Genomic DNA, 27,118 nt, shown 5'->3' on the forward strand with positions numbered 1-27,118 from the left:
TGTAGCCGGCTACTGGCGTACAGTACAAACTTACAACAATCGCTTGTTGTCACGTTTCAAACAACAGTGCTACGTAACTGTACTGATAAATACCTTACCTTGTTATGTTGCATTTGGTAAAAAGTTGACTTGAACAAAGAAAATGTATTCCAAAACAAACACACGGCTAGCTTAAAATAATTTACGACAGTGTGCGTGAGTCTCCAGGCCAGAAGGTGGCGAGCCAGTCCAATTAAAACAGATCCTCCTCACAGCGTCTTTAAGTACATTGAATATGAGCTACTCTAAGACTTTCAGTCAAGTGATTTTTTTGGTTGGTGACTTTCACTTTTACAGGAGTAAATTTGAAGTGAAATATTGTTGCTTTTACTCAAGTATGGCTTTCAAGTACTTAAAACACCACCGTTCGTTATGAGTTTAAAAAACAGTTTTGTCCTGCTCTGCTGGTTCCAGAGTGAAAAGATGAGGTGGTTTTACTTCCCTCTTAGTGTAAAGCATTCTGGTTTCATTTTGTGAAACAACTGTGAAAACATCCGGACCCAACTCACCGTGTCGATGTAGAAAGTGTTGGAGCCGATGAATGTGACTGCATCCTCCAAATCGTAGTTCTGGACTCCGTTCTGGTAATCCTGGTATGGCACCACCGTCAGAGCCAGCGGGCCCACCGGGTTCTTGCTCAGGTTGGTCAGTTTCACTTCCAGGCTCACAGCATCGCCCACTTTACAGTCAGCAATCACATCACAGTCACACGGCTTCCCGTTCACCAACACGTCTGAGGAGAGGAGAGAAAAAGCAGGGGGAGGGTTAGCGAGACTCCAGGGGATTGATCTTGTTTTGACATTTTGTACAAAATTAGAACTCTGACAGGATTGTCGGAAGTGAGAATTAAGACCTTTCAAAGCAACATTTAAATCCAGCGCACGCTCATTCACAGGATTCCCATCCAATCTCCACCCTATTTGTATTCATCCAACCCGGCACAGCCCGCTAATGGCCTATCATACTGTTCCTCGTGAAGGATCAATAGGCTTTGTTTGTCCTAAAATACATTTTATTGGCATCAGCAGAGAGAGCCGGAGCTGTGGGTATTAAACTGAATTCCCTTCTGTTAATCTCATGCATGAATAATTCCTGTCAAGAGGGGACCAATCAGATTGCTGGAACAATCCTAGTGTGAGTCATGAACACACATTTCTATACCACCAACAATGGACCATCAGCTTCAATCCACCAAGTGGACCGCTGGTTTTGCTAAGAAAAACATGTATTTCTGAGTCCTCTCACAGAATTAAAGAGCAGATATTTTTAATATTCAATCAGAACTTTTTTCTAAATGTCATGAAAAAATAAAGGGATTTAATTGCGAAACACAGACGCACACAGGCCTGGAGCAGCCAACATTCATAACCACTCTCATGTTTCTACCTCAGCCTCACCTTTACAGCAGAGAGCTCAATCCGTTTCTGCTAATGCATGGCCGGTCCCTGCTGATGTGGCCCCTCTTTGGCCGAGGAGCAGAGGGACACACAATCATTTGTTCTGAGCAATGAGCTCACTGAACTGAGCTCCTGAGCTCTCCTGGCTCCCAACACCGGGGCCTCGCAGAGATCGCCAGAGTAATGAGTCCAACGAGAATAACTATGGCACACACACCCAACACACACATATACACACACAGGAAAAATGGCTGTCATAGGCTTTCTAGTGTCAAGCCTGCGGCTGTGATAAACACTGTGAGTCAGGGCGACTGAGCCCGTGTGACAGCCTGATGAAAGAAGTGAGCGGCGTTCTGCTGGTGTGCCGATCTGTTGCGTGCAGCGAGGGCTGGGGGTCGAGGAGAAAGGGTGGGAAGATAGACAGACAATCCAGCAGGAGGGAGGGTGGGTGTGGGCGGCTGAGGCCGTGCTGTCACAGTCAGTGGGAGCACCCTGGGGAGGCTGGAGCTACAGGAGGGTGACATTCAACTCTAACGTCTGTATTAAAAACTAGACTTGAGTTAACACAGAGGACGAGCAGCTCTCAGAAGGCTGAGGAGAGCTTCTGAGTTCAGGTACAAAAAGAAGAAATCTCAACAGGTTCGAATCCTTCACGGTCCTTCATCAGTCAGGATGATGTCATTATTTTCCAATTCATCCAATTCTGTTGATTATTTTACATTACTGTGCTTTTATTGCTTCATTTTGTTTGTATTGCTTACCAAAGTCCTGACCAAGATTAAGAAATACAAGCATTCCACCAAACCAGGCTTGAATGAATATTAAACATTGTTATATTCAAAACTCTTATTGTAAGCAGCACACGCCATTAAAGAATTGTTATAAAAAAGTATTGCAGGAATCTAGGTAAAATGTAGTTTTTAAAGTACCTTATACTTCTTTAAGCATTGTGTTGTGGAAATAACAGAGAAAAAGTAATATAAATGAAGCCCAGACCACTGCTTCATAGAAAGTCAGATTTAACACTATTCTTACGAGAGACAATAACTGTTATTATTTTTAAATGCTGAGTTAGCATGTGTTTGTTCCTGCTACCACCTTTAGAACTTCTACTTCAACATTCCTCTCATAAAAATGAGACAAATAACACAAGGCTGTTTAGACTGTTGAATAAAATAACAAGTTTAGACCTAGGCCTGTATGCTTGACAAGCCATTAGCGGGGGAAATGGGCCGTTTGTACTCACAGTGAAAAAAAATGTTGATGAGCTGTACGTATGAGCCAAGTTAACGGGCCAAAAGAGCGTTTGCTTTAATGGAGGTATACCTCACCATTACAGGTGCTAACGGCAGGATTACAGCATCTGTTCGGCTGTTTGAAGGCAGACATCCCGTTATGCGTTTCTGTTTGAGACGAAATATGTAAAGACAAAGGAGAATCCTTTGGAAAGGTGGCAATGTGCAGCCATACAGCAAATTTAGATTTAGGAGACATGGCGTTTTTTCAGGTAACAGATGTGGTAAGGGAGACAATCTAAGTCTCAAACCAATGAGGCTCACTGCCATCTGTTTAAAAAGTTTGATTCACTGGTTGCTTTTATTCTTCTGGGTCCTCCCAAGACGTGTGTGGTGTAATGTTGGAGTTCATAAACTGATTTAAAAGTTATTCATTGAGGTAGTGGGGCATTGCTGCTGTGCTTGTTCCCTTAAAGCAGCTTTCATATTACTGATTTTATCATTGAGGTTTTCTACTGTGCGCTCAGAAACACCACACCCATTTACTCTGTTCAAGATCACAAAACGTTCTCTTTCTCTTTGTTTACTTGATTGACTCATGGATGACAGCTCTTTGTGTATTCTTGAAAGATAATCTCCATTTCTTCCACTAAAAAATGATTTTCCTGATCGTCTCTCAATCACACCATTACCGCTCACCAGGTTTATTACTGTTTATGAGTGGTAGACATGCGCAGTCTGATGGGGTTTCCTGGAGGTTCCCCTGAATTATGACATAATATGCACCTGCGTCTCTTTCATGGTGTCATTAGTTAATTAAACGATTATTTGCAGTCATGCATGTGGCTAATGCTGCAGCCAAACAGGCCGCTCCATAACAGAATGTTAGGACTAATGGTCCTGTTTGTTAATTGGCTGGATATACAAACGAGCCCTGATCTTTGAGAGAGGTTGTGTGTTGCTTCAATTTCCCTTAAATTTCAAGTTCTGAATCAGGAAACAAAACAACAGACTACTCGCTCAACTTAGCTTTTTTAAAAAGGCTGTCCTGCACTGCTGATCATCGGTCACAGTAGCCCCACCCCTGGCCCTTGACGTAGTTGGTGCTCAGCTCTGGCCCAGCAACTAATTTCCCCAATTATTTAAAGCAACATCTAGTGCTCTATAACTCGCAGCATAACCTACGACATGATGGGCAATTTTTTTTTTAAGTTCCAAGAGTTAAGCGTGAAGTAGGTAAATATGCATTTTGTGTTAGGGCCCCTGATGACTGGAACAATCTCCCTGTATTTATTCGCTCTGTGACATCATTAACCTCATTCTGTATGGCTTTACTAACATATCTTCATAATACCTGCCAGTGTTTCTAGTTTGCTTGAATTTGTTTGTTGTAATTACTTTGCTTTGTGCAACCACAAATAAACTTGGCCATGTAATTTATTTATTTTTTTTAATTTTTTTTCTGGAGTTACTTTGCTTTGTACAACCTTAAATGGACTTGGTCATGTGACTTTTCACTTTTGTTCTGGTTGCTTTGCTTTGTGGGACCATAGAGGAGCTTGTTCATATGATTTTTATTTGTTATTATTTTTTGTCTTTGAGTGACTATAAATTATTGTAATGGCATTATTACTGTAATGTTTTTTATTTGATGTAGTGTGACGTTGTTGGAGGTGTTGGGTGGGGGAGGTGAACAAGCAGAGCTGGTTTGTGTATGTTTGTGTGTGTGTGCTGTTATTTTCTTGCTTGTTGTGTTTATTTGGATTTGTTTGTTTGTTGTTATTTTGTTTTGTTTTGTTTTTTATATATATATTTTATTATTCTTATTATTATTATTATTATTATTATTTTATTGCTGTTTATGTTTACATATACTTTTCCATGTGTATATATAATTTTCTATTTTGTATTACGCTATTCTGCTCTTTACGTTGTTTTGAATCTGAGGATCCCCTCGAAAACGAGATCACTTATCTCAAGGGGCTAGTCCTCGTAATAAAGAAATGTTAAAGAACTACCGGTTTTGAGCACCTGGAGCTAGCTCTTTGTCAGTGGAAACACAAAGAACCAGTGCTAATTCAGGCACAGGCCTGGAACTAGCATTAGCGCCAGCTCAGTTAAAAAAGGGGTATGAGAGGGTTTGTTGAAACAAGCTCTTCAAGATACAGCAGCTCAATTGAAACATTTCGGACAGAGGCTGAAATAATACTTTTCTAAAACACCAGTGAGTAAAATTGCATCCATTTTTTTTTTGAGTCAAGATACTACAGAAAACCAGTGCAACAGTCAAAGTCTTTAAAAAAGCACGATACCCCCTCTTTAAACAAGGAATCAGGTTGCTTAAAGCTTGCATGCAAGTCAAAGCTGAGTGGGCATCTGTTTCCACAGATTATCAAAGTGTGGGGGTATTTTTCTAGACATGATGCATGATGAGAAGATTTCTAGATTTCTGCTCAACCTTAACATTTCGGTAACCTTTTGGCCGAGAAATGTATGATCTGGTCCAGATAAAATCTAGATCTGGTAAAATTAACAAAAAGAAAAGTATCTATTATAACAATCTGGATATGTAGTTGGACAATGCAACAATGCAACATAAATAGTACTGCTGGTCCCATAGTGACACCTTAACAAGTGGTTATTTTTGGTTTCTTCAAAGTGTTGTTGCTAGGAGATGTGCTAATTATATGAAGCCTACATCGCCTGCAACTGAAAATACATTTTTCACATTAAAGGGAACAAAAGAGACAATTCCTCCACAGCCTGAACGTACGCTGAACCGGGCTACATATCAGCACAGAAAAAGAAAAGCTGATCATGAAGGCCTCCTACAACAAGGCCTGCTGAAGCTGTGCTCAATATACATAATAGTTGTTATGACTGTGAGTAATCAGCACTGATTGGACAATCTGCCACATGAGGAGTATTTTATAAAAAAGCCCATTAAACATGTTTCAGAGGAGACTGGAAAGATTGAGGTTTAACAGGACGTCAGGACTAAATGCTGCTTTTAAAATCTGCTGTTCTGTGTTTTATTCCCTGATGTGCACGGCTGAGTGCTGCGGTGAGACTACAATACAAGTGCTCTTTAGTTTACCTCCGCAGAGCCTCTGTTAAGTAGGTGTCGTGAGAAATATGGAGTCCCAAGAGGCTGAGTAAGCAGCAGGTTAGATTCTCTCAGCCTCACAGGGGAACAGAGTCATTGTCAATCACTTGAGGACGCTGCAACTCCTCTGATATAAACTTATTTATTTTGAAAAAGCTGCAATTTAAAGAGGGGGACTTTGGTTTTTATTCTTTATTCTGTTGCTCTGGTGTTCCTGCAGAAGCTTTACATGATTTACAGCTCAAAGAAAAAACACATTTTTCTCTCACTGGTGTTTAGAAAACATTTATTTCAGCCTCAGTTTTAGCTTCTGCCTCTTTAAGACTCTCCACTCCAAAAAAAACCTCCTTCACTCTGATTGGCCAGCCCTGTGGAGGGCTATCAGGGGCAGAGCTATGGGTGGACCTCGGTGTTTGAGGCCCACTTCTCCAACATCTCATGAAGCAGTTGGGGGATCCTTGTGTCATGACCTCATTATTTCAGCTTGTCTCGTGAAGATTTTGTGCCATTTTCAGAACAGAGCGTTTCGTTTACAGTTTTCAAACAGATTTAGGGATTTCTGCATCATATGGATACGTAGAGGTTTGAAAATCATGCACATGCCTCGAACAATCATCCAGCATTGTTACTTTAAAAATCAGAAAGCAGAATACCCCCTCATTAAAATTCTACCTGTCACTTTATTGCAAAGCTTTGCATATATTGGGTGAGAGATGGAGCTAGCGTTAGCCTTGTGATAAGGGTCTGCATCCCTTACTTTCAAATGAGCCACTTTGCCTCAGCTCAGCTGGTCTAGTCATTCCAGAGACACAAGATCTACTTTGTCTTCACAATAAAGACAAAAAAGTGAAAATGTTTTGCTTACTTTAAAATCTAGTGAACAAATATCGAAACAAGAATTTCTGGGGATTGATGAAATCAAACAGATGTCTCTGGTTTTTTTTGTATTATTATTATTTTTCATTAAATTTGGAAAAACATCCCCCAAATTTTGAAATTTCAAAAATTGGCAAAACATTTTAACAAATTTGGAAGAGGTTTAAAAAGTTGAAAAATTTCCACCAAAAAAAAATCAAAATCTCCAAGATTTGCAAAAATTTCAGAGTTTTGAAATTTCCAAAAATGTGCACATAATTACAAAAAAAAAAAAAATTCTTAAACAAGCAAAATGTCCGAAATGTTGGAAGTTTTAAAATTTGCAAAATTTGCAAAAAAAAAAATCAGAAAAGGAAAAAAAATTGAAAGAATTTTTGAAGTTTTGAATTCTTTGAGTTGTTATAAAAAAAAAAAAATCTGAATACACAAAACCATATAAAATTTCAAACATCTGCAAAAAGTGTTGAAAAAATTGAAATTTCAAAAAATTGCAAAAAAAAAAAAAGCTTTTTTTAAAGTGTACTTGAGTTTTATCCAAAAAACTTATAATTTTATTTAAATCATCATTTTTTGTTGTTTGGAAATGCCATGCCACTTATCGAGTATTTTTATTAAGATGGCATGTTGGCAGTTAAATGAATTCATCCACACCGAATTAAAATCTGTATTTTCTTTCAGATTTGTCTTTTTAGATATAGTTATCTTCCCAGGGCTGTTAAACTTGAGGTTAGCCACAGGTGCATGGAAAGTTGGTGGGCTGTTGATGTTGTAGGAGGTGAGGTTAAGCAGGGGCAGGCTTTATTGACAGATGGGATGAAAATTTAGTTCAACAAAATGTTAACGCATGATTTCATTAAGTGTCAGTGTCTTTAATCATTAATACCCTCCGTAAGAAAAAAAAATCAATAATATTTTTTTAAGCTACAAGGAGCCACTGCAAAGGAGTCAGAGAGCCGCATGAGGCTCCAGAGCCACAGGTTGATGAACGTTGCTCATGAGGCTCTTCAGGTCATTTAATACTTTCCACTCTGTATCACTGAAACAAACATCCAAGTTCAGGTGATAAAGATTTCTGACAGTTTTTTTTCCCTTTCACTGTCATTTACACCTTACAGTCAGCCCTTCAACTACCTGCTGGCAATATCTGGAGGGTCTCAGTTCTGTTGATTGTTTGCACAACAAGCACAAGTCTCACCAGTCGCTCTTTGATGAGCAGCACAGGGAATCATTTCTTCTTCCTTTGTCGAAAAATCGAAAAAGGACCCGATGATTTCACCGACACAAAGCTAACAGCTCCAGCTTTTGTACGTTTTAAAGCAGCTAATCTGAGAAATGCGTTCCAAACATTTAGCAGCTGGAGAAACCTGATTTCTGGCAACAAAGAGGCTTGAAGAAAGAAAGCTCAGGAGAATGAGGATCTGCCTACGAGCAGATGAAGTGAGCCGACACAGCAGGGGTCACAAACCACGGGATAGGTAAATGTCAGGAGGGAGCAGAGGGAGGAGTTTATCACAGAGATGAAGTGAGGGTCCAACAAGTGCTGCTCAAGCAACAGGTGCAACACAAGTGTGTGAGGAAAGTGTGTGTCTGAGCCAGTCGTAGATGTTGATTTCTCTTATCTCTTGGATTCCTCCATCGATTTGTTTTGGCTTGTTAATAAATTAAAAGAAAAGATGTGAATCAATCCATTTTTCTGTTTTCTGTTCCCTGCTTATGTGCTGCTCCAGCACTTAGGACGTGTTATTATGTAACTCTTGCAGCTGCGCTGGCTTTTCGAGTTAACACGCTCATTGCTCAGACCAGATGCTGCTGCCGCTGCTTCTGCTGGCGTCTGCAGAGGCAGAGTGCTGCGGCAGGCGTCGCCACAGCAACTGGGAGGGAAACACAGAGGTGGGAGACAGAGACCACCCCCTCCAGTAAGAGTATGAAAACCACAGATCCAACTACATCTCAGAGATTTACCAACCCCCAAGCCCCTCACTGCACCGCTGTCACCCACAGAGATAAAGATGACGACCATCACTCGGAGGTGTGCCAGTGTTTACGCGATTAGGCCGTGCATCACACCGGGGGCGTGGATCCAGCTCGTTAAGATTCGCTCATAAACACGGTGCAGAGCGAGGGAAGAGCAGAGGAATCACACTTAAACAAGCATGGTCGCTGTGCTCATCACGGTTCACGTAAAGTGACATGTCTGAAGTGTGTGTGCATCATGAATTAAAGGCGGTTTGACTCAGCTGCAGCAGAACTGATAACAGAAATGAGAACTTCCTGGGTCTCGTCCTCAGAGTGTGTGTGTATGCATGTGTGTGTGTGAGTGTGTGAAAAAAGCATCAGTTTGAAGAAGTGGAGTTCTTCAGGAAGTTTCACTGAGGCATGTTGTTTTTTTAGAAATGGATGTGTGCCTAAAAACTCTGTTGCATAACTTTACTTTAGCACATCAGACGGAGAATAAAAGTTATTATATAATTATTATTTTCAGCTTTGGACACAATGGTTAATTTAGGAAGATATATTAAAATAACAAGAAATTACACCCACATGGAAACAAGGATTTAGTAATCACCTAAAAGGAGATGCATCCGTGAGTCCAAACAGCTAAAACAGAGAAAACTGAACACACAACCTCATCTGAACTGTGGAACAGGGAAAAAGTACAGGCATCATCATTCATACCACATCGAAATACCATTCTTTTTATATTCCTTATTTTTATGTTGATACTTCCTGTGTATCTTTTGTCTACTTGTTGCTATGCAAAGATCCCATTTTTTTTATCACAGCAGTTACCAAAAAAATTGTTTTTTCCTCATGTTCAGGATTATTCAAACCCCTGAAAATTTTTCTACAAATAAGTTAATCTTTGTCCAATAGTCATTTCAAGATGAAACAATAGAATAATTTCATTTTTCATTGACCAAATGTTAAACAATTATAGAAAAGAAGCATCTTTCCAGAAGAGTATGATAAGTGTTTTGGTCACTCTCATTTTCTGGTCATCATAGCCAAGAAGAAGAAGCCCTGCGATGACCTACGTCAATGTCTTGTGAGTGCCCACAGTAAAGGTTAAAGGGCTTTTTCAAAGCAGTATGATGTCCCTGTGGCAACCGTTCAGTGAATAATCAACACGCACAGGAGGTTCAACACTGTTAGAAACCTCAGCAGGCTAGACAGGAAGTCTAACAACTCAAATACACCAGATACATCTGCAGTCCGGCTCTGCTTTGATGTGTGTTGACTGCGTCTGTCAACTCACATCAGCTGCACATTGATAAGTCTCTCTTCATTCATGTTGGGCTGTAAAAGTTCAAACTTGTTGACTCCTGGTCTGGCTCTGCTCATGATGTCAATGTGTCGTTGAAGTCGAGCTAAATATGACTGAATTTATGCACCACAGCTCCAGCGTCCTACAAAAATAGGATAGCTGCGTATTACCTGCGACATGACGGACCAGTCCAGTGTAAGTTGACAGACTGACTTTAGTGGGAAGCTTTCTGATCTGGTGACGTGATGGAGCAGAGACGGACTGGAGACACACCTGGTGTATGTCGACCATGAGATGTCCTTAAAACTTAGCAGGAAAACCTGCTGAGATGTCAGCAACAACCTGGACCACAAACAAGGCCCTAGCTGAACTGACCAGGCAGAGACCACCATCAAGTGACTCTCGTACAGAGGATGCTTCCATGGACGTTGGCTTGGGAAGGAATGAGGATACTCCCCTGGCCTTTGCTGGAAGTTATTTGGGCAACAATGGTTCAGTCCATAGGGACTTGGCTTTGTAACTGGAGGGCCACTGATTCAAGGGCCCAAGACTGGGATTGGGCTGATAGCTGGAGAAGTGTTAGCGTATACACACCCCATGATTTAGAGTGTAAAAACTGAGGCCTGGACATCACAAATATGAATACATTCCATAAAACACATTTTTCTGTGCAATTGGGCCTCTCAACCACACAAACACGGTAATTTAATCCACATAAACTGAGATTTTTTTTAAAAAATGAAGAAACAAAAAAAATATCTCGTTGAGTGGATCCGTGTAGTGGCGTTAAATGGAGCTGGTGTTGAAGCAATGATGTCAAGCGCCTAGCAACAAGTCACTGCAACAATGGTTGCCAACAACAAGAGCGATGGCCGACATTTACTGCACTATTTCTGTGTTCTTCACACTTTTTGCTCTCATTACAGCTCTACAGATGAATGTAATGTTTTTGTATTCTTTTTTTTTCACCATCTCCTTACTCCATTGACTGCTTCTTCTTCCTGTTTTTGACTGCGCATGCTCATAACGGTCTTCTTCTATGGTTTTCACATTTTGCTGAACTGCCACTTATCGCCCAGGCATGACATTGCAGGCTTCAGAAGCTGTCATTTTCAGTTTTGCCTCTTTGTATGAACAGAGATATTTCTGAGGTGTGGACAGATTTTTTTTTTTAAAGAGGACAAAGATATCCCATCAAATAAACTATCCATATACGTGTGGTCCAGGCCTGAATTTCCCTCAAGAGGATTAACAAAGTAGATCTTCTTCTTGCAGCAAGATCCCTGTGCAATAAAAACAAAATGTATCATTAAAATGACTGTCCATCCTTTTGGTTCCTATTTGCAGTTCTGGTTCAGGTTGTTTCCTGTCCGGTTTAGGTCTTCTATCCTCTCTAAAAGACGTCTCAGTCAAAAAAATAAAATCTAAACAAGTGTTTATTTCTGATCTTCAGTATAAATTGTCTTATTGACTTAACATCAGCCATATTCAAGTCCATGGCAAGTCTAGAGAAGTGTCTTATTCTGAGGTACTAAAAGAGAAAAATTATGCTTGGAGCGCTTGAAAAGAGTTAAAAAAATAGATAAATAAATAGAAAGATTAAAAAATGAATGAATAAATAAAAGAATGAATGAATAAATAAATAGATAAATAAAAATCAATAAATAATTGGGGTAAGAAAAAAATGACAGTTTTCACAAATAATAAAATCTTCGTTAAAAAAATCAAGCTTTTTTTCTTACTCCACTGGCAAATATTTTACTATTCAATGTAATTTAATTCAGGGGTAATTTTCTTTTAAAGTAATGACTAATCAGCATATGGACAGAGGCTCAACATGTTTGAGTGATTTTTTTTTTTTTTTGTAAATCTGGATGTGCGTCAGAAAAAGAGTACTGTGTGAAGACAGTTTGCCAAACAGTTGACACTAAATCAGCTCCACAATAAGAAATAATCCACATCAGTTTGATCTCTATAGAAACGCGTCATATGTCTGACGTAGAAACATCTCCATTGACGAAAAAAACACATGATGTGAGCTGAACTCCAGCTCCACAGCGCTGGCGTCAGGATGAACATTAACAAAGAGCTGTGCTCCGGCTCAGATGACCAGGTCACCAGGGTTTAACAGCTCATCCAGCCCGTGGACACCAGCCAGGCAGGCAGGGTCACTGATGGATGCTCCGTGGAGCCTGAGGAGCAGCTTTATAAAAGGTTGAGGTGTGCAGCAGTAAGTCTAAAAATAACCCAACAGCTTCTGATACCCCCTAAACCATCTGCCCCTTTTATAATTATCCCCATAACAACTGCTCACTTGATATCTGTTGTCTTTCCCTTCACCAAACAGAGAAGATTCCATCTGCTCCAGAGAAAAAGATCCACCACAGCTTTCTGTCTCTGAACTTGAAGTGAAGATGTAACATGTGCTCTGACAGCAGTTTGGATCTGGAGTCACTGCTGACTCTACTCATCTTTTCTGTAACAACATACATGCACTAATGAATGGTGAACTGGTATAAGGTGAGATAAACAAAGCATAGACCTGCATGTAACTCTTCTCCAGTTATAATATCCTTCAAAATATCTGAGCTACACCGTCCATCTGCGTCTTTGTTTCCCTCCTCTCAGGACATGTTTCAGAGGCTCCCCCATAACCAGAGGCGCTCCTGGCTGCAGAAGCCCGTGGCAGACAGATTGAGGGTTCAGTTGCACCGTGCACTCAGTAAACTAATATTTGCCTGTCCAAACACAGCACACCTGAGCTGAGCTGCTGATGACTGCTCTGTTTGCGTTCTGACTACAGCAACATAACCCCCCCTCAAATATTCAGCACCCCTTTGCAGGTGGTTACACTGTTTACAACCAGAGGTCCAAAGCCTCTTGTCTTTCTCTCCCACGCCTTCATTCAACAAGGTTTTTAACAACAGACACAACAATGTGAGGAAACAGAGGCTCAGTTTCTTACACATACTTACTGAGATGTTCACCAAAGCAACTTATTGTTACATGGCAGACTTCGACAAGTGGAGATAACAGCACACTCTGGGGTACTTAAAAAAGGAAACACAATATATCTAAAGAGACTCTTCAGTGAGTGAGAGGAACATAACATAATGAATGAGATGAATGCATTTATAGGCCAACACAATGACCAAATGTAGGTGAAGGATGGCTCATATTTATTTATCTAACCTCCTCTCAACACCTGTAGTTCCAAAGATTGAAGGCAGGGGTTTCAACAAATTAACGACAGACTAAAAAGTGGGATCGAAAAATTAAAAACAAATAATAAAGAGGTGCCCTTGCCGTAACAATAAAAGACACAAGGTTTTTTGTTCTTCATTGGCTTTATCCACATTGCGTCAGAGGAAAACAGTGACGATGTCTGATGTACCATCAATATTATGTGCTTCTTTTTTAAACCCTGAAGGTCCATTTCTCCTCCCTTTACGTACAAAAACGTATGCATCCTTTTCAAACTATGTTACCGTCACTGCTCACATACTTCCATATGTCCTTTACATTGGCATTGCTGTTAGCCAATACATCCACCAGGGAGGTCAGCCCAGAGTCAAAAGTTTATGTCAACACCAAACTCAAAACAAACATTGACCCTGGAGGAGGAATTGCTGATGTACCGCTTGAATAAAAGGAAAGCAGAGGTAGTGTTGTAGGAGGTGGCGAAACTTGCACCATTTTTATTTCTTCTTTGTGTCTCCCCATGCCACGCATTATGTAGTAACAGCAACATCGCCCCACTATCACAGACAGAAGGCCCTGTCCATATCCAGATCCACATGTAATGTTGAGCATAAATGAGCCTGAGTTTAGGAAGTTAAACAAGGAAGACATCTCACTTTACTACAACAGACCAACAAATAAGTGGAGGCAAGTCTGGAGACAACCACTTTCAAGTTTTTAGAGCCCAATCAAGACGACATGACAGAGGAGAAGCTCGACACCAAAATTCTTTAAGTCCCAAGTAATCTTCAGAAAGTCTCCCTTCAAGATATATTTACCTGTTCACAATCCAAAGAGATAATTGACGCCAAAACAAGTGATTTCCAAAAGCTATATCTCAGCTTCCTTGTTTGAGTTGTCTAGGACCAGCACCTAAAAGTCCCCATAACAACGCCATGCCAGGCGGCAATAAACATGAATAAATAGGAGAGAGATAGAGCACGAGCTAAAGACTAACACAGGAGCTTAACTGTTTGTGATGATGTTCGTTCCAACCCACAGTCAGCAGTTATTCTGCAGTGGTCTGTTCAAACTTGAGAGTCTATCAATAAAATGAAGAGTGAGGTTACGTTTGCTCAGTTTGGTAGATGACTGGCAGGACATGACCAGGATTCACCAAAAGAATCGATTTTTAGTCAAAGGATTATGATTTTGATACTGCAAAAAAAAAAAAAAAATCCTTATATATCATATAACAATTTTTTTCTCCCACCCCTACTGATGTTACACATTACGAACACGTCCTAGAGCACTGGGCTCTGCTGCCCTTTTGGACACTGAAAAACAGACGAAGTTTGCTTAACTAGTCATGATTCAGAAAATAGCTTTATATAACTAAAGGTACATATATATTACCTTTTTGCTTTGCATTCTGGGATGAAATGTCTTGGACAAATAAAAGTAGTGTTACTTATCATACCTTCGTTAAACCATTTAACAAAGTTTTTAATGGTTTAGTAACAAAGGTTTCAAACAGCCTTTCCCTAAACTGTTTGTAACCCAGGTGAAATATACTGGGTTGCTGCCCTCTTTCCTGTGTAAAGTGGTCTTTACAAGTGGTCTCGCAATATTCTCGTGGCTTCGCGGGCTATAGGTCACATGGGCCGTTTGGCCAATGAGAGCGTGAAGTTCGGTGACGTAAGGGGGGGGTCACGTGGGGTTGAACAGCCCACCGGGTAGCTTATCAGTCAGTGCGGGAGTTGTAGAGGCAGGAGACGCGCTTCACTGAAAGCTACATTTCGGTACCTTTCTCTATGTTAAAAAACTCTGATACTGAATCATGCTTACTATGTGGCTTGTAGGAGCCTCTTACCGTGACGAATTCGATGACCCAAGCCGGAGTAAAACGAAATCTAACGGGTGAGTCTGTCTTGTCCATTTAGCTTAGCCAGCTTCATTCATTTTAACTGGTGCGGTTAGCACAATTGTTTGCTAAGCAGCATGCTGGTTTCTCCAACGTGATCCGACAGAACTGAAATGAAATATGAGCCTAGATACCACGAGGACTCTTAAAGAACCTACTCCTGCTGGACTGGTAGGAGGCTCTTGTAGCCACAAGGACAAGTTTTTCCTCTCTTCCACACAATATCAAACATCGCATCTGGAAAGTTTTTTTCTCTTGGATTCTATGAACGGATTACAACGTCCTTAAATGAACTCTGGGGTGGGATTATGGACTACAGGGGTTCGTCAGCGCTGATGAAAATTGCACTATCTTTTCACTGTATATACTATGCACCATGTTGGGTATTATCAATGTGTTTTTTTGTGTCTTCATGTGCCTGTTGCATAATATAAGAAATTCAAACTTGATCTAAAGCCTCAGTCTCTCACTCACTCTCTCCCCTGAGACCAACCTATATTCTGATAACTAGCCTACATCATAGTTCATTTAAACAATTGTATTGTACAAGGGTTACATGTTGGTTTCAGCTTCTCTTTGAATCCAAATGAGCTCGTCCAAACTCTGACACTGTTGAGACTAGATCTAGAGTAGACTTAAGTTGAAGCACTGAGTCCAAACTCTGTTTGTTTTCCAGTGGAATGACCTTCCCTCCTTTTTTGCAGGGCCTGATTCCTTTTCTGTTTGTGTGTGTCCCCTCGCAGGTCACTAGTGGGTGGGGTTTTCTCACACTTGGGAGTACCTGTCTAGACTCCAGCTGCATTTAAGATCAGGCAGATGACCTGTGCTGCTTTTCTTTCCTACTTGGCTTTCCTAAGCACAATGATATTGTTTCGCCCTTAAGTTTTGGAGTTTATGTCCACACAGCTTATGGTACACATGCTACTAATATGCATTTTGTATAATAATTTGTGGCAAGGTTAATTTGTAATCATGCATTTTCTGCTCTTTGAATGCATCTTGTGAGCCGGGTCATGGTGAGTAGCATTATGATCTTTGTTTGTTGCTCAAACACATCTCTCCTCTCTTTATGTCAGCCTTCATTCAGGGCAAATATAACTGAAGCTGTCCCAGCTGATCATGTTTAGCTTAATTTGGATCATTTTGCACAACTGTAACATAGTCATGCTATTTTTTTCTGCCTCAGTAAAGAACTAAAGCAAAATGAAAAAGACTGTAGGACATAATGCAGCAAGCTGCAGACACACAGTTCCTACTATAGCAAACTAAGCCAACTGGACATTACCTCAAGCAATCTGTTCGCACTGAACTCTGAGTGTGGTTGATCAGCAAAAATAACACTGTATGTCTGCTGTATTTGCTATACAGCAACTTTCCAAAATAAAACAAATCAATAATGTGAGGGAGCAGCAGCAAAGTGGCTGGCTGCCATTCCACTTCAGCCGTCCAATACTGAGATGGCAGTCTTGGCTTGGGGCTCGTATCTTGTAATAGAACAAAGTCAAACAACAAGTCATGTCTCGTATGTAAACTCACCAGATTCCTGACAGTCTGCTTCACTGAGCTGCGACTTCAGCAAGAAAGAACAGAGCCGTCGCTCCTTTTTGTGCCCAGACAACACAAACCTCAATTCAAAGAATGCAGAGAGGCTAGACGCCAACAGCAGCAGGACCCCACAGCAGCCTCACATGGAGGGAATCACAAAAACCTCTATCAGGTTTAGAGCTTTTTATGTTGGCCATCCTCAGCTTTGCAATTTTTAGAAGAAGAAATAACTTAATGTTTTGAATGTGTAAAGATTCTGTGAGAAGGATCTGATTTAATTGGACTGCCTCGCCAACTTCTGACCTGGAGTCTCACACACACTGTTGTAAAGATGTGACTTTTTACCAGGTGTGTGTTTTTGTTTATGAGCTAATTTTCTTTGTTCAAGTCAACATTTTACTGGATGCAACCTGACAAGGTAAGGTATTTCTCAGTACAGTTATGTAGCGCTGTTGTTTGAAACTTGACGTCAAGCAAACGTAAGTACCATACATCAGTAGCTGGCTAAATGTAGCGCTACAAGCAGCCTGGTGCTAGGACCTGATGAAGGTGCTAGTTTAGTAGCCGTTCATATGCAACACTACCGGCAGTCCGGTGCTCTAAGACATGTCTGTCATGTGTAACGTTAGTGAATCCTGGTTATGTCATGCCAGTCATCTACCAATCAGAGCTAACATAACCTCACTCTTCATTTTATTGATAGACTCTCAAGTTTGAACAGACCACTGCAGAATAACTGCTGACTGTGGGTTGGAACGGACATTATCACAAACAGTTAAGCTCCTGTGTTAGCCTTTAGCTCGTGACTCTCCTGTCTATCTTTCTTCTGCTCTTCTGTCCTTTTTCTGTCTGACAGTTAGGCTCCAGTGTCCACCATCACTACAAAATTAATCACAGAAATTGCTTTCAGCAGAGAAAAACACAGATCTCTCTTCTCACTTCTTGTAAATCAATCCAGTTCTGCTCGACCCAACCAGGAAGCTACGAAGTATGAACTATGAAGCATTTCAGAGACTTTTTCTAAGATCACTTAGAAACTCCTCACAGACCCTTCAAAGAGAGGGTATTCTAGTCTCCCATGTTTTAAAGATAGATAAAAAGTAACAACTCTGGATGTTCAGACTAAACGTGTGCTGATGTTTGAACCTCTACATATGGGTCGTCCCTCTGAATTGGTGCCATTTGCATCCCCCGGTAAAAAAACGTATAAATGCACAATTGAATTTTCTGCACAAAAAAAAAAAAGATGTTTTTTTTATTAAGTAAAGTGTCCTGCAAATTGATCAAAAAATAAATAATTAGACTATAATTAGACTTTACCATGAATAATTCAAATCTTTTAAAAAATGTAATTCTTTTTACATATTTGTGTTAGTCATTATCCTTAATATAATTTGATTTTATTACAAAAAAAAAAAAAAAAAAAAAAGGTGGGGGGGTGGTTGTCAAATTCACACTTAAGTCCTGTCCCCAGGTTTTGACTGAAAAGTTTTGACATGGTCCACGGGAAGTGGCATCAGTCAGATCCTCTGCAGCCATGGACAGCCCAAAAGTAAGTTCATTCATTTAGATTTTTGTGTATTAAATTATATTTTAACTATGACTGAGTGGGTTCAAATCTCAGCTCACTCCTGTTACTCAATTTAATTATTTTTTCCGTGTTCATTTCTTAAATGCACTTTATTGACCCTCTGCAGTTTGCATACAGGAAGGGTCGCAGCACTGAGGATGCAGTCCTTAGTGTGTCTAATCTTATAAGCTAGCACCTTGAAAACCCAAAAGCTTATGCTAGAGTCTTATTTGCAGATTTTAGCTCAGCTTTTGATACAGTCCGACCCCATCTGCTTGCTGAGAAGCTCCTCAACTTAAAGGTAAACCCAGTGATTAGCAAATGGTTTTACTCCTTCTTGACTGACAGGTCAGAACAAGTCAATGTAAATGGTACACTCTCTACATTTCAAAAAACACAGCGAATCGGTATGTTTGTATTTATTCACGGGTTGTGTCACTGGTGGCATGCCAGAGTGAACACAGCTTTTACTCAGTTGCTTATTTATTCACAACAGGCATGGTATTGTATTTTATATTGTATACTGTTGATCGGTATGAATGTACGAATGAGCGAATGATGCATCAAATGTGAGCAGCACTGCACTTTGTCCATGACAAATTTCCCTTTGGAGACAATAAAGTTTATCTCATCTTATCTTATTTTGTTGAATTTCTGTCTGTGCTTAGTGTCATCATGCTGTTGGCATAAACGACATGTGGCTATAGTTCATGTATTTGCTAACTCTATGCCAAAAACGTATTCCTGTTCCTCACATAAGGAGTAACACTGCTCACTTTGAAGGCTGACTGAGCACCAGTAACAGGAGTGAGTAGACCTCTAGTCCTCTAGTCAATTGATTTAATGCTGGTAGGATTTTTACATTTTGTTTGTTTTAATAACTAAAATTGTTGAGATTTAAGATCAGTTTTACATGAAAGTATAATACTTACAGGAAACCAAGCAAGAACAGCAGTGGAAAATGAGCTGACAAACTTTTAAACATTAGTTTTTAAATGTCACAAGTTTCTGTATAGGGACTGAGAAAAATGCAACCATCATCAGCTTAGGAGCTTTTGTTAAAGTTATGCCCGAGATGGATCAATGCACTTTTTGAGTAGTGTAATGTGTGTATTCTCAGATTTAGAGATGAAAAAAGAAATTTCCCTTTGTTTTTAGAGAATTATCATGGCCCATGTTCATATGTTGTTGAAATCCCTGAATCTGTAAACTGATCACAACGATCTGTCCCGTTTAGGGATGATCCGCTCTACCACTGAGCCACAGCTGCCCCAGTACATCGAACGTTACTCCAAACGTGTCATCTTCAGCACAAACTAGCTCCCCTCTCAAACACCCGTTTGTTAAATCACAGACTCTCCCTTAAAACTCACTGACTCTTGTATCTGAACTGATCTCAAACTTGCCTGATATCGTAGAAATGATCTTGGCTGCTGAAGTATTTATTTGACTCGCCTCAGCAGAGTTGGGAAAATATTTTTAATTATATTGGCAAGAGAATTGGCTTTTTTTCTCAAGTGTAAACTTTAATTTTTTGCTTCTGGTGTTCCAGTCTTTGAGCAGAAACCTCTCAACACAGCAACCTGTGATCTTCCCTTTGGAGTCTGTTTGAGCTGAGGTAAAGGAGCGGCATGCTATTATAAAATATCAACATTGGTTTAATGGATGGATTTCATTTTGTCCAGTGGGGTGGAACTAAAATAGCTTTTTTTAAGTGTTGTATATTATGCAAATCATTACCTTCAGACCAAGCCTCACCAGAGGCTAAATTACGGCTGTTTGTGTTTTTTTATCCTACCCAAGGAGCTGTAATCACCCACTCCTGACCCCCCAGAAATCTAATCTCAGCTGCTGTTGATCCACATATCTGTAATCTGTACCAAAGATGAACTGATATTAGGTTATGATTTCTCACAGCAGGGTTTTTATGTTGATAAAAAGAAACAGTGGTCCTTTAGTACCCTGCTGTTTCTGAGCTTAGAAAAAATCAAATCAGAATCTATTCCATCAAAAAGGAAATAAAGCAAAATACTCTTCCAGAAGACATCGCAAAGAGGCTGATAACACAATTACGTCTGGAATTATCTCTGTGTTTACTCAAGAAAATCTTTTTCTGTGGAAGGTTTCTGGTTCGCTTGCACTGAAGATAATTTCCTCTGAACAAAGATCTTTTTATTCATGTGTGGAAATGGAAAAGTGCAGAGCCTTTCAAGTATCTGAAATACATCTTACCTCCTATTCATACAGGAGTATTACCTCTTTGACTACTCATAGTCATTTGTTGGAGAGATGGAGAGGAAGGCAGCGCAGGAGAGAGTAGTTGAGAGTGGGTGGAGGAAATAGAAGTGTCACTTTCCTTAAAGATTGAATCACACAAGATCTGTCACAGCACCAGATCTGATCGGTTCAATTCAAGTCAATTCATGCCTGTGCAGCTCCGTGGTGTTCCAGCTACGAGTCGAATCAAGCAGATCGGAGTCCTCTGGATCAGAAATGCAAAACCTCTATTTCTTTCGAAACAACAAAGCACCACTTTGCACAGAGCGGATCGAGCAAGACAGGATGTCAGGCACTGGAACCATACATCTGCTTGACTTTCAAAATAAAATACCTCGAGTTACACAAGATGATATTTTACATTACTAAAACAACAAACTGGGATAATGATAAAATAACAACACAATGTTTGTAGAAGCCAGTTAAGACAACATGGATGATAAACCATGAATTTATGAACATCTGCTATGCCTCCCTCAAAAGTCTTCTACCAGTCTTGACCACAGTTGAATATTTAAAGTGAACCATTACAGATAAAAATAAAAATATACCCCTATTCAAGATCTGACATATTCATTTAACAGTAACTATTACACATTTCCTGGAACTGGTTGAAGTTTCTAACCAAAGTCTGACTCTTGAACAAAACATAACAGAAAATTTCCAACATGAAATTCTCAAAAAAATGCATGTTTCGTGTTTGTGTACACATTTTACTTACAGTTATCTCCAAGGCAGAAAGCTGTCTTAAAAAAAAAAAAAAAAAAAAAAAAAAAAACTAGCAACACCATCATTTTCTCCGTCTTTCTGGTCTGTGCTTAACATGAGGAAAAAAAAACTAGTATGAAAACAAAGGAACCTCACAGATAGGCTGACAAATAATGATTAGAGCACTCACTCCAATGATACTTCTGAAAACCAATAAAGGATGCAGAGCACTCACTCTGATAACGTCTTTTAAATATATCTAAGAATTTAATTCGATTTTAAGCAGCTTGTTTCAGCATCTCTCTCTTTATTGTTCTATTTACTCCTTTTTCTTTTCTCTTCTCTTTTTACTTTCTTTGTGTTTGAAGCATGTTATTACTTTTTATGGCTCATTTGTTGGTCATAAACACCAAACAAATTACTTCTGCAGTGGATTTTTGACCATTTTGGTTCCTTTGTGTGTCTATGTGTAACCATGGTCATGTTGTTCACACATACGATTAACTGTTAGCAGCCTGTAGAATGCCCTTGCTAACTGGTGCTAAGCCGGATGTTCCCTTCAAGCCAAGAAAAAGGAAGTGAGGACAACATGCTGACTACACTGACCTATCCTTACATTTATCACTTTGAGGAGTTGAAGATCTATCACAAGATGGACAAGCTAGCGGTGCTAACCCAGCACCAGAAGGAATACCAGAGGGCAGAAGAGCGTCATGCAATCAACAGAGACATGGCTAACAGAGATAAAACCAGGCACCAATGCCAAAGGAAAGCTCAGTCCTGAGCTGCCCTCTGGGGCCTGTGGAGGTGGAGGCTGACCAATGAATTATAGCCATGCTGTTGTCTCTGAAAAACATTTTTTCTAGTTTACAATTTTTGCTGCTGACCGTAAATTTCCTCTCTGTGTGACGAATAAAGGAGTATCTTATTTTATTTTATTTGCTTGCTTATTTTTTAAGCTTTTAATCTATTTTAACTAACTTATTTAAGGTACTCACTGACTGATTTATTCAATTTGTTTGCTCAACCTAAAAGAAAGCACATCTGCCAATGGAAGTAGATGCAGATATAAAGCTAAAATTAACAAAACTTGAAATCTAAAAGTTGGACTATCGTCAGTCTTCCAAGAAGATTTTTCCATGTCTTTTACCTTAAATGCTTTTTGTTGACAGAGTAGAACATCTTTTGTACATTTAAGGTGGTTTTTATTTTCTATTTACTTTTTTTTTTTTGTCTCAGCAGAGCAGCTAGTTAGCAAGCATTTACTATCCGGCTGTAAAAAAGTTTGGCTGATACTGAAGAGAGTACTGATTGTTTAGCTGATTATTGGTCACAAGAAAAATGGCAGAGCAGTTCCTTCAGGGACCACACTTATGACACAACTGCTGTCAAGAAATTTAACCAACACCTGCAAAGGTCAAGGAAAAGTCAGATCAATTAAATCATCCTGGTAACAGTGAGTCATTCTTTAGCCACTATAAGTGTCTGTACATCTTCCAAGGGAACCAGTCTACATCTGTTGGGATACTTTGGTTTGGTATGACCAACAAACTGATTGATGTTGTTACCCATAAAGCCATGCGGCCAAAACACATGGCAGTAATATGTCAGCTCACACAACAGAGAGTAAAACCTTTATCTGCAGCTCCCCTCCTCTCTGAAGTACTGTAAGACTCACACATGTAGAGGAAAATACGATCTGGCCGTGTACAGCTTTGGCTTTCACAGAGAGATGCTTTTTGGTTCCAGCTCTCACTCTCTCTGCAGATCTCCAAACCAAACATCATTACCGCATACATCAGCAGAATGTGAGCAACCGTTTTTGGCAGTCTGTTTAATCTGCTCCCCTCCCACACATACCTGTTATTATAAGCCATTACCAAACAATGTTAAAACTGTCAGGATCTCATCTTTTTATTTTCCCAATGTAATTTATTTCTACTTGGCCTCAATAAGGCAAAAAAATATGTGGATGCCTGCAGTCTGGAATCAATGTCAGGAAATTAATTAAAGCTAATCAACAGCCCAGCTCTCATGTTCTACCCTGCTGGAGGGAAAACACATCATTAATTAAAATACATAAGGTGAGGAGGAATAGCAGCTCTCCTTGACACAGGGAGAGCTCATGTTATGAATAAATACTGATTGAGTCCTGACTTCTTTGACCTTCCTGACCATACATCCCTCACGTCTGCCGAGTCTTAGAAAGCAGCCTGAAAAAAAGAGTTTGTTAAAGACTTTGTTCAGGCTTGAGCCTCCAGCGGCTCAGTGAGTCTGGAGCTACTGGTGCGTGTCTGCAGCGAGCTGGACGGGAGATGAGTGTTTAACAGGCCCCGCGTACGGAGCATTTAAAGGCAAATCTCTGTTAATCACATATGGATGGAAAATAATTAAGGCTATCTTCCTCCGGCAGACGTCGATAGCCTGGGTGTCGGAGCAGGAAAAACAGCTGCTGCAATAAATCTGATCTGATAATCCAGCACGCTGATTTGAACACAACTAGAACAGCTTTTCTCTCGGTCAGTAACCACATCAAGACGAATTGTACTCTCTCAGCCTCCAGAATAATATAACAAGGATTATAGTATTTTCCTTCACCAAAAGCTGATTCCCTTTTCTCTGATTACCTGATTTGACCTCAGGTAACAAAAAAAAACAACTCTAGCCAAGGTGTAATTGGACCATAAAGCTCTGTTATCTGTTGTAAAACTATTTACTCTAGCTGATACTGAGGCTGTTGTGTAAATGTCCACAAACAGAAGTTTAATCATTATGTTCTGAGTTGTTTTGACTCCAGTCCAAAAGTCACTCATCCATACAGTAAACGGAGCAGCTCTAGAACTGTCTACGGATAAAGCAGCGACTCAGACAATTGATTGATATGAACTGAGGAAAGATGGTCATCATCGGTTGAATAAAACTAATTTTAAAACTTACAAAGATGGATGAGTTCATCATGAGTCCTTCTAGCCCTCTGGTTATCCTTGAGGTCAAATTTGAATTGAATTGAAATTTGAATTTTCTTTTTGCTTCATATATCATGACTTTTTCTAATCTGATGGGGACAACTGATTAAGCACAAAACCAACATCAATCATTCGGGTTCATTCTGTGAGAGTCATGAATGTCTCTCCAAATTAAAGCTACAAGCAGCGTTGGATGGGCGCTCCTTCTGTTACTGGTCCCTCATGTCATTCACCTCCACAAGGTTTCATCTCTTTGTAATCATAGACTGTAAAAAACATGGACGTAGTCTCGCACACGTCCCCCGTCTGTTTCTGAAACAGAAAATGAAGCACATCAGCTATAGCGGCCATATTGGTAGTGGTAAGGGCTTCGCCTACAGCCAGAGGGCACCCTCAGCTGTGCCTCTTATTGGGGAAGCTTGCGATCTTAATATCCTCTGAACGGCCGAGTTAGAAAAGAATTCACTCCTCGTATAGTGGGTGCTGATAGTAAAATTAGCGACTCAGACAGGAGACGTTGTTTGAACCAGACTGTAAATAGGTTAATTTCTGCTTTGAAAATGGCTTTTTTTGGCTGGGTGTGTATGTGACTTCCTGTACTTCAGGAGCCAGCCTCAAGCGAACACTCGAGAAACAGCAGATTTTAGCACTTCAGCATTGTCTCATATTCCCAGACCGGAGGTTGCAGCTTGTTTGTAATGTGTGTGTTTGAAAAACAAAGCATTTTCCCTCCTTCAGTGAGTCACATGATCAGCTGCACTCAGCTCCTTATTAGTGTGTGACATCATCACCAACTGCTGCTCTGTGCGGAGTGAAACTGGCAGAAGTTTTAGAAACAACTCCTCATAGATGCCACAATTTTGACCAAATCACTACAAAAATAAAATATTATTGTAGTGAATTTTATCAGGAATCCACCCGTGTAACTTTCAAAGCTGTAAGACTTTTATATTTTTGTCTAGATGCCCAAATACTGCAGCTTGTGTGGAGCTGGAGGCTCCTCTCCCATTCATTCTAACAGGGGGGAGCTGATAGGGCTTTTTTGACTGACTTTGAGGGCTCGTCATTCGCTTCTCTTCAGTAGAGAGAAGTGAGATTTCTGTTTTTTCTCTGCTGAAAACAATTTCTGTGATTAATTTTGTAGTGATGGTGGACGCTGGAGCCTAACTGTCAGACAGAGAAAGGACAGAAGAGCAGAAGAAAGAGAAACAGGAGAGAGATAGAGCACGAGCTAAAGGCTAACACAGGAGGTAATCTGTTTGTGCTAATGTTGATTCCAACCCACAGTCAGCAGTTATTCTGCAGTGGTCTGTTTGCTACTAAACTATGGTACTAAGTGACAAAGTTGGATTGTTGTGACATTTCAAATAACAAAGCCATGTAGCTGTTGATAGATACCCTACTTCGTCACGTTGTATACGTTACAAAAATGTCTTGAACAAAAAAAGTAGAGTTGCAAAGAAGATCCGATCTTCAGTCATTTGCTTCAGAACAAACACACACCTTGTCATCATGACTCTGGTCCAAAGGTGCTGCTGCAGTCCACTTTGAGTCCTTACAGTCTCTTTAGCTACAACCCCCCCCCCCCCTCAAATCTTGATTATGATCGTCGATTGGAACCAACGATTGGAACCAAATTTCACTATCCAGAGCAGCAACAAAAGATGCCTATAAATTGTCAGAGAAGTTTGAATTAAGCGAGCAGTGCTCTGCTTTGGCAGAGGGGATGCCTGGTTTCCTCAATCAATCAATCAATCAATCAATCAAAATGTATTTATATAGCACTTTTCATACAAATAAAATGTAGCACAAAGTGCTTTACAAACAGACACATGAATTAAATAAAAGAATTATACCCCAAACCCACTCCACCCAGCCCTGGAACCCACCCACACAGCTACCCATACACAGTGTTAATAAAAAGCAACATAGATAAAAGACAGTAACAGAGCACACTGCTGTACCCAGTACTTACTGAGAAAACACCGTCTTAAAGGTTTAAAAATGAGAAAACACTGAAGGTTCAGTAAAAAGTATAAAAATAAATTTATCATAATATAAAATAAGAAAATGATTTTTAAGAATTTAGAATAAAAAATACTTGAAATTAAGATAAAATATACATATGTATGTATAATGATAAATAAATGAGGAATTAAACAGGAAAACTAGAGAAAAAAATATGGAAAATAGGCTATAAAAGATTTTAAAAAGAAAAAAAAAAGTCCTCTTAGCTTCAAACTCTCTGATGTAGCATGTTCCTAAATAACACGAGTACTTTAAACTACACCCATTGAACACACAATTGAATCTGGATTACCTTTTCTTTAATTGTACTCATTGCTCTGAGTAGACAGCAAAGACTAATTTAATTCACTGAATATTATCAAACAACAACCAGCCTGACAAGCGGTCTGCAGAGAGCCCTGGAACTGTAATTGTCTTGAAGCTAATTAAAATAAGAAAACACTCCATGGTAAACAAATGACGAAACCTTGTCTGATATTTTTCTACAAGTGCATGAAACAATTGGTGACTGAAAAACTGGCAACCCCAACAAGGCAGTCCAACAAAGTATGCTGACTGAAGAGGGAGTAACTAGAAAGCAAAGCCCACTGGGACCACTGGTTTCACTGCATCTTTTTGCTCCTCCAACTTGAGAATCAGAGAGAACAACACCCTGCTGCTCCAACCCGTACTGGTCCAGCAGCATCAACAGGCAGCGGAGGACCTTGTTTGACGACAGGCTCTCCTCCTCAAACAGAATCAGCGTAGAGAGCTGTGAGGAGGCGTTGGTGGCTGTTTTGACTCATCCTCAGAAAAATCATTAGTCATAAGTCATTAGCAGGCCTCCCATGAGAGATTGAGCGTAGTGAAGTCTAAACATGGCTGCTGTCACATGCACACTTACTCCCATTTCCCTGCCTCATTACGATGTGCTGCCTCTTTCTCCTCTTATTATGCAAATGAATCCACTTTACCTTCAACGTTTAGACTCTAAAATGAGTAGGTACCTCCAGGCACAGTGCC

At 39.9% G+C, this 27,118-nt stretch overlaps 1 protein-coding gene across 2 annotated transcripts in view; it reads right to left on the bottom strand.

The window, feature by feature from the left end:
* trappc9 (trafficking protein particle complex subunit 9) overlaps window positions 1–27,118 on the bottom strand; it is a 354,132-nt gene that overhangs the window by 4,627 nt on the left and 322,387 nt on the right. For both annotated transcript variants that reach the window (XM_074687443.1, XM_074687442.1), the window contains one exon: window positions 549–772. In XM_074687443.1, the coding sequence (XP_074543544.1) occupies window positions 549–772 (224 nt within the window). The remainder of the gene's footprint in view (window positions 1–548; window positions 773–27,118) is intronic.

This window comes from Halichoeres trimaculatus, unplaced genomic scaffold (assembly GCF_033239565.1).
Source record: "Halichoeres trimaculatus isolate MK-OKI-2021-1 unplaced genomic scaffold, fHalTri1.1 fHalTri1_scaffold_14, whole genome shotgun sequence".
NCBI classification, from domain to species: domain Eukaryota; kingdom Metazoa; phylum Chordata; class Actinopteri; order Labriformes; family Labridae; genus Halichoeres; species Halichoeres trimaculatus.